Raw genomic sequence first — 9,145 nt, forward strand, 5'->3', positions numbered from 1 at the left:
GCGTGGGGCATGCCTTACCCAGCCAGCTCACAACCACTGTCACCGCACCTCCCAAGCAGCAGAGCCAGGGCCGCTGGTGCTGTGGGAGGGACCAGTGGCCACTGAGTGGAGGGTGATGCAGGGGTGAGCGCTGTGTCCTCCTGTCCCTTGTCCCCAGGCTACCCCGATGAGCAAGGGCTTGGGGCTGGCACTGAGTGCAGCTAGGCCACCTGCCACCTGTGACACCACATCCCATGTGGAAACGCCCCTGGCAGACCCACCTCCCCCTTCCCCATCCCCATCCCTGCTCATGGCCCTGGGGAGGCAGGGAGCATGGCCTGGGGCACCTGCGGGGAGAGCAGCAGGGACTCCTGGCTCTGGCCCTGCCTGGCCCAGCCCAGGGCTCCTGGCCATGGAGGAGGGAAGCACAGGATACAAGATACAAGCTGGCTCTCCCTCTTGCCTCTCTCTTCCTCTCTCTCTGCCTCTCATTGCTTTCCCTGCCTGAGAAAGCCTTGCCTGGGATGGCAGGGTGGGTCCCCTCTGAGCTCACAGTGTCCAGGAGCCCTGCTGTGCCTGGGCTGCGGCTCAGGGCCATGGGCTGGCTCTCCTGCAGCTGTGCCTCTGGCTGCTGCCTGGCCCTGCACTCCCCTCTGCTGCGGGAGCCTGGATTGTGGTGGCCAGCAGGCAGGAGGAGTAAGTGGGTGACCCTGCTCCCTGCACCCCTGCACAGCTGGCCAGGAGAGGTCTCAACGTGGTGCTCATCAGTCGGAGCCTGAGCAAGTTGGAGCAGGAGGCCAAGGAGATTGGTGAGAGCCAGGGTCTCCCCGGGGCCGGGCAGGGCTGGAGGCCAGTGGGGCCAGTGTGCAGGCTGTGGCCAGCTGAGGGCCTGGCCTGCTCGCTTACCCCTTGCCAGAGCGGCTGCATGGCCGGCAGACTCGAGTCATCCAGGCTGACTTCACCCGGGGCATGGAGATCTATGCGGACATCGAGGCGGGACTGCAGGACCTGGACATAGGAGTGCTGGGTGCGCAGCCAGGCCGGCTCGCCCTCCCCTGCCTGCTCCCCTGTCTGCGGCCACCAGCGCTGTCCGCTGACCCCTCTGTCCTCTCCCCGCCTAGTGAACAACGTGGGCATGGCTTATGCGGGCAGAAAGCTGAAGAGGGTTCTGGAGTGGGAGGACCCTGGACAAGTAAGTGAAGCCTTGCTGGGAGGCCTGCACTGCTCGCCAACTCTGTGCTGCCCTCTGTCGGAACGCAGGCACCTCGCGGCTGCTGGCAGGTGCCTGCTGTCCTGCTGCCCACTGCCCATGGCGCCCTTCACCACCTTCCCTGCCCTGTGGTGCCGGCTTTACAGAATGACCCCGGGGGGGGGGGCGGGGGTCTACGGGCCTGGCGCTTCAGACACCCACGTGCCCTCCCCACGATGGGAGAGCGTGGGTTCTGGCCCAGCTCTGCCTGCTGACCCCCACTTCCCGCTAATGGCAGCCTCAGGGGCAGCAGTATGGCTCAAGGGGTCCTGCCACCTGCGTGGGATTCCTGCACTCAGCGCCCCATCCTGACCACTGCTGGGACTGCAGGCACACAGCAGTCATAGCATCTCTCTCTTTCTCTCTCCCTTTCTCTCTCTAGCTCATCTCTATTTTTCTCGATTGCTTTTCTGCCTTTTACATGATTACTTTTTAAACCAATTCTGCCCTGGGAAATCCCTCCTTCCATCTAGAGCATGTGGCTGTTCCGCGCTCTTTGGGCTGTGCTTGGTCAGGGCTCACCTGCCGGGCTCTCTGTGTGGACACTCGGTAATCGGCCCGCACTGTCTTTTCGCGGCTCCTGTGCCAAAAGAATTCACTCGTGCATAGGAGAGTCAGTGCTGGACCTTGAGCTAATGCCTGTGCTCCTCTCTTTGTAAGAAGAAGTCTTTCATTGGGAAGGCAGAGTGACAGAGAAGGAGGCACAGTGGGACAGAGGAGTCTGAGTGCCAGGCTCTGCCCACATGGCGGCTGGCCACACCACGGCCAAGCTAGGCTGCAGTCCTGAGCCAGGAGCACCCTCAGGTCCCTACACTGCAGCATGGCCTCAAGCACCTGAGCTGGCATTTGCCACTTCCCAGGGTGTTCCCAGGCAGCTGCATGGGAGTGCATTTTCTGTGTTAACACTGCAAACGGTTGTAGTGCATTGCTGTGCAGCGGGGACCCCAGAGTCCTGCAAGTGTCCAGTGGGACCCCAGAGTCCTGCCAGCATTGATCCCAACAGCTGGTTGCACCTCACGGATGGCTGCCCAGGAGGACGGCCCTCCCGGAGCTCCTGCCCAACACCTTGGCTCGTAAAGATTGAGTTATTGACGTTTAAAAGGCAGGTTCCAGGAAAGGAGAGACACGGAAGGCGCTGCTAGAGAATCTGGTGCTTGTAAAGGGGAGGATTTGCCATGTGGCCGCTGTGCCTGGCACAAGTAAGTTTTTGTTGAAGCATGTTTGAGTAGCCAGGCCAGCAGCCTAGTGGTTCAATCCTTGCCTGGCATCAGCCGGGCTTCCACAGGGGCACCAGTTTGTGTCCCAGCAGCTCCACTTGGCATCCAGCTCCTTGCTTGTGGCCTGGGCAACAGGGAAGGATGGCCCAAAGCCTTGGGACCCTGCACCAGCGTGGGAGACCCAGAAAAGCTCTGGCTGAGCAATGTACTAATCCTCCGCTTGCCTTCACGGCTTCCCATTAGGGCACCTGCTTGCTTCCTGGCTGTTGCACTTCCATTCTGTTGTGGCCATTTGTGGAAGTGAGCCAGTGGATGCAGGGTCTCTTTTGCTGTTGCTCCTTCCATCTGTAGCTATTCCGTACAGGGAGAAAGAAACACACAACATAAAATTGAAAGTGCACGAGCAAGGTGCCTTATGGGGAAATTGTGCATGCATTTTCACAATTATGTTACCCGAGGAAGCTCCTCTTTTAGTTCCATTGTTCCCTGAGTGTTTGTGAGGCTAGCTCATGGGCAAGGAGCCAGGAAGGGGAAGGTTCCAGAAGCAGAGCTGAGGGTGAGCAGGCGCCTGCGCCTTCTGTCCCAGTGGGTGCTCTTTTACGGGACATGGGTGCTGGCTGTTGCAGTAGCTGCTTGAGGCCAGACTGAGCACAGGTGGGAGCCCAGGGGCCTGCGCAGGGAGGGGTGAACTGCTCTCCTCTCCTCTCTTCTGCTTCAGAGCATGACGGACCTGGTGAACTGCAACATTATGTCAGTGATCCAGGTAAGGGGGCCGGGCCCGGGCACCACGAGGGGCAGAGGGCTGGGGAGGAGGGTTTGGTAGGAGGGCTGGGGAGGAGAGTTGGGGAGGAGGGTTGGGGAGGAGGGCTGGGGAGGAGGGTTGGGGAGGAGGGCTGGGGAGGAGGGTTGGGGAGGAGGGCTGGGGAGGAGGGCTGGGGAGGAGGGCTGGGGAGGAGGGCTGGGACAAGCCTCTGCCGCCCTTGTCCACAGATGACCCGCATCGTCCTGCCCCGCATGGTCACCAGGTAGGAATGAGGACCTTTCCCGGGCTACGTCCCTGCCCCCACGCACAGGTCCCACCTGTGTTTTTGCAGAGTTGGGGTGCCCTCCCCTCTCCCCACTGGCTGCTGCTCCCCACGCAGGCGCAGAGGTGTCATCATCAACCTCTCCTCGGTGACCAGCTTGCGTAGCATCCCACTTTGTAACATGTATGCTGCATCCAAGGTGTGCATGTGTGCCCAGCCTGGGTTTCTTATTGTTATGAGAGAGAAGAGGTGACTGGAGTGCTGGGAAGACATGGATGGGAGCGGGTCCTGCTGGGGGCTGAGAGCAGGTGCACGGAGGAGTGGAGGTGTGGGACACAGGGGCCTCAGGCAGGCAGGGGAGGTGCTGGCCTCGGTAGTCACACAGTGTCCTAGGAGCAGGCAGGGCTAGGGCCAGGGTGGGCTGGCAGGCCATCCCTGCCCCTGCCCTGGGGGAGGCTCTGGCTCCTGGCACCGTCTCTGTCCTCCTGCTCAGGCCTTCGTGCGAAGCTTCTCCAACGCCTTGGCCACAGAGTACCGCCCCTATGGCATCACCGTGCAGGTGCGGACTTGGAGGGGTGAGGGGGCTCTCAAAGAAAGGGGTGCGAGGGGGTGAATGAGAAAGGGGTTCCCAGGGGATTCCCACAGGCTCTGTGTCCTGAGGGAAGCAGGGTGTTGGGAAGGGTCTTGCACTGGAGTGTCTCTGGTGTCTGGGCAGGAAGGTGTATGGCAACGGGAATGAACACAGCCCCTGGCTTCCCCTCTTCCATTCCCATAGACCGTGAGTCCTGCTCTTGTTGCCACAAATTTGACCACTGGCTTCAAACCCGGACTCCTGGTCATGCGGTCTGAAGACTTTGCCCGGGAGGCGCTGGACACTGTGGGCCTGTCGTCTGACGTCTCTGGCTGCCTGAGCCATGCCCTGCAGGTGCCGCAGTGTGGCGGGTGGCAGGTGGTGGGTGGTGATGTTTTTTGGCCAGGTGGAAGGGGAGTGGTCCAGAGGAGGGGAGAGGCCGAGGAGGCGCAGCACAAAGAGCTGACCCGGCTCCTGTCCTCTCCAGATTAGCCTGATGACTTTCCTCGTGCCCCAGTGGCTTCTACACACTCAGTGGGGAAGCCAGCTTTTCTTTCGGAATGTAGACAGATTAAAGGAAGACAACATGTGAGCAAGTGTCATGAGACTTCGCTGCTCTGGAAAGCTGGGCTGGTGTGGGTTGTGCTCCCCGAGGCCTCTCCCACCTGGGCACAGACAAGGCAGCCCACGCCACTCAGTCCTCTAGCACCAAGTTGTGTGCTCACCCCAGGGAGCCAGCAGGGGAACTCAGTAAATACATGTACCTCACCGGACACGCCTACTTCCTTTGTGTTGCCTACTGTCAATTATGAATTTTCTGCTCTGTGAGTTACATCACAATCTCTATGTTTTAAGAGTAGGAACCACTCCATCCCTCCAAAGTGCACAAGGCATTCAAAGAGCTTGAGCTCAGGGCTGGCATTGGGGCACAGCTGGCTATGCCGTCCTGGACTGCAGTACCAGTGTGAACACCACCCGCTGTGCTCTGGTCCAGCTCCCTACCTGTGCCCCTGGGATGGCCACCGAGGATGGCTCAAGTACCTGGGTCCCCTGTCCCTCACGGGGCAAGCCAGATGGAGGTCCTGCCCGTGCCTGGGCCTGTGGCTGCCATCAGGGAGTGAGCCAGCACCTGGAACATCTTTCTCTGTTTTCCCCACCTTCTATCCCTCTGCCTTACAAATGAATTAATCATTTTGAAGCTCCTGGGGAATTGGGATGAGGAGGTGTTTATTTGGCGCCCAGACCTGTGGGATCCTTGCACAGGCTTTCATAGGACGTGTTTTCCATGAAGTGTTGGAAGAGCCTGGTGTGGAGACTGCATCCACTCCTCACAGCAGCAGCAGGATCAGCCCAGAATGAACCACACATCCTCATGTCAGAACCTGAAGCAACCTCAGAGTCTGAATGGGTGTAGGACAGGCTGGGCCAGGTGGCGTCCTCCAGTGGTCACATGAGAGCTGGGTCTGGGTGTTTTTCCAGGTGGGACTGCGCTGTAGCACCCAGAGGTGAGAGCCAGCATTGTTGTGGGCAAGTTGGGCTAGGTCACAGTACCATGCAGTGAGTGCCAGGACTGGGGCGCTAGCCTGAGAGTTGGTAGCAGCACCTGCTGGCACATGTGAGATGCAATGGTGGGAGCAGGGCTGGTAAGGCAACTGGGAATCTCTTGTGCTGGGCAGCTGTTTCCACTGGTGATAAATGGCTGGACTCTGGCAGGATGGTCTGTCAGCAGCCTTGCCTAGGCTAGGAATTTGGAGTTGCTTGCAGAGGCTTAATGTGTTATTCCACCACCTGTCATCTTGTAAGGACGACCGTGTTGGTGCACTCTTCTTGTAGTTCTTCACACAGGTGTCCAACGGAAGGTTGTTGATGCTGAGAAGGTTTTAAATTCTAATATATAACTTTTTTCAGAACATAGGGCCGTCGTTTGGGTAGCAACCATTGGACCCATATGTGTGATGCCATTCCGATAAGAACTCCTTCTAGCCACAACTCGAGAAGTAGATCGGGGGTCAGGGGCAGGAAACGGATTTCCAAGCCACTGGATCAAGTTTGGCCATGGCCGTCTCCGAAGTGGGATACCCGATGCGATTGGGCTGGTGTGCCCAGGCCAGGCTGCACTAGGAGGGGCCATGGATACACCAACTGCAAGCCAAGGGCGTGTCCCTCACACACTTTAACGGGTGTCCTTCAACTTGAGGTGCCATGAGAGCGGAACACCAAATCCAGGATTCACTCCTTATGCTCATTCTTGGCATAGGAATTCCTGGAATTCCTGGAACGTCGGTTAGGACACATGAACATCAGCCACTGGAGGAACCCGCAGTGTGAGCAGCACAGCCTGGCCACACTACATTGTTCCAACAGGCTCAGGGTCCGGGCCAGTGGGGCTGCTGCACTCTGCCCTCTCTGCAACACCCACAGAGAGACTACCCAGAGCGTGTGTCCCAACCTGCAGGATTGACACTCAAACCCTGAGCGTGGACTGGGAATGCTAGGCTGCTAGGCCCCCGGGCTGCTGGCCCAAGAAACACACGGACACGTACTTGGTGAAAGAGTGCCCATGCCCTTTATTTCACTCCTCACATATATACCTTCTTCTCTAGAGGAGGAGAAGCGGAGGGTTTTCCTGGAACTAATCATCTTCATTGAAACAGGGGAGGACCTAGTCATCTGAACAGGAACAAGGTGGAGGTTCTGTTCCGCTTGCTTTGCACAGGATGGACTGGCCGCATGTCCTGCTTGCTGTGGCCCTGCTTGCACAAAGTAGGTTTTGTAATGCAGCAGGTTGTCAGGTATGCCATGTCTGAGGTCCGTAAGTCTGTGGCTCCTCTCAAGGGGGCAGGCCGGCCTGGCACCAAGACCACTCCAGCCTCACACTGTTACACCTCACAAGCCTGTGTGGGGGTTGAGGGGTTCCGTGGTCTCTTGTCAGCATCCCATATTGGAACACCACCTCAGTCCTGGCTTCTCTGCCCGGGTCCAGCTTGCTCTAGGGGGCCTGGCAGCGCCCAGGAGGACAGCCCGGACGTGGTCCTGCCACCCACATGGGAGGCCCTGATGGAGCTGCCGACTCCTGGCTCAGGTCTAGCCCAGCCCTGGCTGCTGTGAGCATCTGGGGAGAGAACTGGCCAACAGAGGATCTCTCTCTCTCTCTGCCTTTTCAATAAAGTATTTGGGAAATAAATGAGGCCTGATGTAGACTGGGACCATTTATTTAAGGATTTGTTTATTCTTGTTGAAAGTCAGGATAACAGAGAATGAGATCTTGCAGTGGCTGAGGCACTCTGCACATGGCCACTACTGTCAGAGTTGCTTTGTTCTGAAGGCAGGAGTTCCTTCCGGGCAGGGCAAGGCAGGAGCCCAGCGCTTCAGGAGGGAGTGGGTCATAGTCCACAGGGCTCCGGGTTTGGGGCCAGCCACAGGGTGAGATAAATGCTGCAGTTCTCCTTCTGTGTGTGGAGGGGTGTTGGGTGGCCCCCACTCCTGCTCTGTCTGTGTCAGCTCACGCGGGTGTCGCCTTAGAGACCTCAGCAGGGGAAGCGTGACTTGAGGGCTTACTAGGAAGGGGTCGGCTTCCTTGCCCCTCAGGTTAGAGATTCTCTCTGTGGCCCAGGGGCCCCCACTCCAGGACCCCCACTCGGGCAGCAGCATGTCCGCACAGCAAAGGTGTGGCTGTAACCTGGCCCGAGCGCCATCCCTCCTCCTCTCCTCTCCGGAGGGGTGCTCCAGGGCTGTGTGGGCTCAGGGCAGCGGCTTCCTGGGCCTCTGGGCCTGTGCTGTGTGGCTTGGGCGGCAGCAGCCCAGGAGGCCTAGGCCTGCACAGGACTCCAGGGCAGACCGCATGCAGCCAGCACCTTCAGGGCCGTGTGGGGGAGCAGCGGCGTGCTGTGTCCTGCAGCTCAGGACGCAAACCCTGCCCACCGCGGCAGAGGAGGCCTCTTCCTGTCTCGTCTGATGGCGTTTCTGACCCTGCCAGTGGCTGCATCACCTGGGTGGTCATCTTTCCCTGAGGAGCTGAACTCTCAACCTGACTAGTGGATGAATCATTGGAGCAAAACGGGAAGGGGAATTGCAAAGTGGAATGCTCTTAAAAACATAAAGAAGAGAGAGTGAGGGCCTACCGCGGGTCCAGTCCCACCGTCACAGCAGTGACAGGAGGGGTGCTCGGTCCAGGAATCCCGCTCAGTCTCAGGATCCCTTGAGCTACCAGCACGCCTCCAGGAGGAAGCTCAGCTCAGGAGCCAGAGCTGGGCCGGAACCCACACACTCCCGTGGGGCAGGGCACATGGGCGTTGGAAGCGCCAGGCCCGTCGCCCTGCCCCGGGGGTCATTCTGAGAGAGGAGTTAGAGCAGTTAGGGTATTCCGGGTCCCCAAGTCATCATTTTTTCCCAAACATAAAGGGGGTATTTTCATGACCATGTCTTGGATTCACCAGAGCACGTCTCTCCCGAGACAAGTGCGTATTTTAACATATCAGGAACACGCTTCCCCAAGAGACAAGGACAACATGAATTCCCCACCTGAAGTCTCAGCCCGATTCTGTCTCAGGGCATTGCCATGGCGGGGGGAGGGGGACCTCAGACTAGTCTTTTAGCTCCTGAGGCAGCAGCCATTTGGGAGTGAACCAGCAGGTGGAATGATTTTTCTCTCTGTCTTGACTTTCCTCTGTAAATCTAATTCTGAAACAAACAAAATTTTTAAAGTTCTTCAAAACCAAACAAAAAGGCAGGCCTGTATGATAACATAGTGGCTAAAGTCCTTGCCTTGCAAATGCCAGGTTCCTATAGAATCACTGGTAATAGTTGTGGTGACCCTGCTCCCACCCAGCTCCCTACCTGTGACCAGGGAAAGCAGTCGAGGACCTTCCAAAGCCTTGGGACCCTGCAACTGCAGGAGGGAGACCCAGAAGAAGCTCCAGGCTCCTGCCTTCAGATTGCCAGAGCACCAGCCATTGCAGCTGCTTGGACAAAAAATAAACAAATGCAAGATCTTCCTCTCTGTCTCTCCTCTTTATCTATGACAATGTCCAATAAAATAAATCAATACTTTTTTAAAAAATGAAAAAATGCAACAGTTTCAATGCCTTGTGAATTTTGCACAGAA

General features: G+C 57.9%; 1 protein-coding gene across 1 annotated transcript; it reads left to right on the forward strand.

Moving 5' to 3' along the window:
• Positions 1-680: 680 nt before the first annotated feature.
• On the forward strand, positions 681-4,533 carry LOC121166899 (very-long-chain 3-oxoacyl-CoA reductase-B-like; the record flags this gene model as incomplete). Its single annotated transcript, XM_040996229.1, has 8 exons — positions 681-788; positions 896-1,006; positions 1,101-1,171; positions 3,164-3,208; positions 3,436-3,470; positions 3,588-3,669; positions 3,964-4,029; positions 4,246-4,533. Coding segments are annotated over 8 exons (806 nt in total), but the record flags the coding sequence as incomplete, so codon positions are not given.
• Positions 4,534-9,145: the final 4,612 nt, after the last annotated feature.

The sequence above is a fragment of the Ochotona curzoniae genome, unplaced genomic scaffold, assembly GCF_017591425.1.
Source record: "Ochotona curzoniae isolate NIBS_2020 unplaced genomic scaffold, NIBS_Ocur_1.0 patch260, whole genome shotgun sequence".
Lineage (NCBI taxonomy): Eukaryota > Metazoa > Chordata > Mammalia > Lagomorpha > Ochotonidae > Ochotona > Ochotona curzoniae.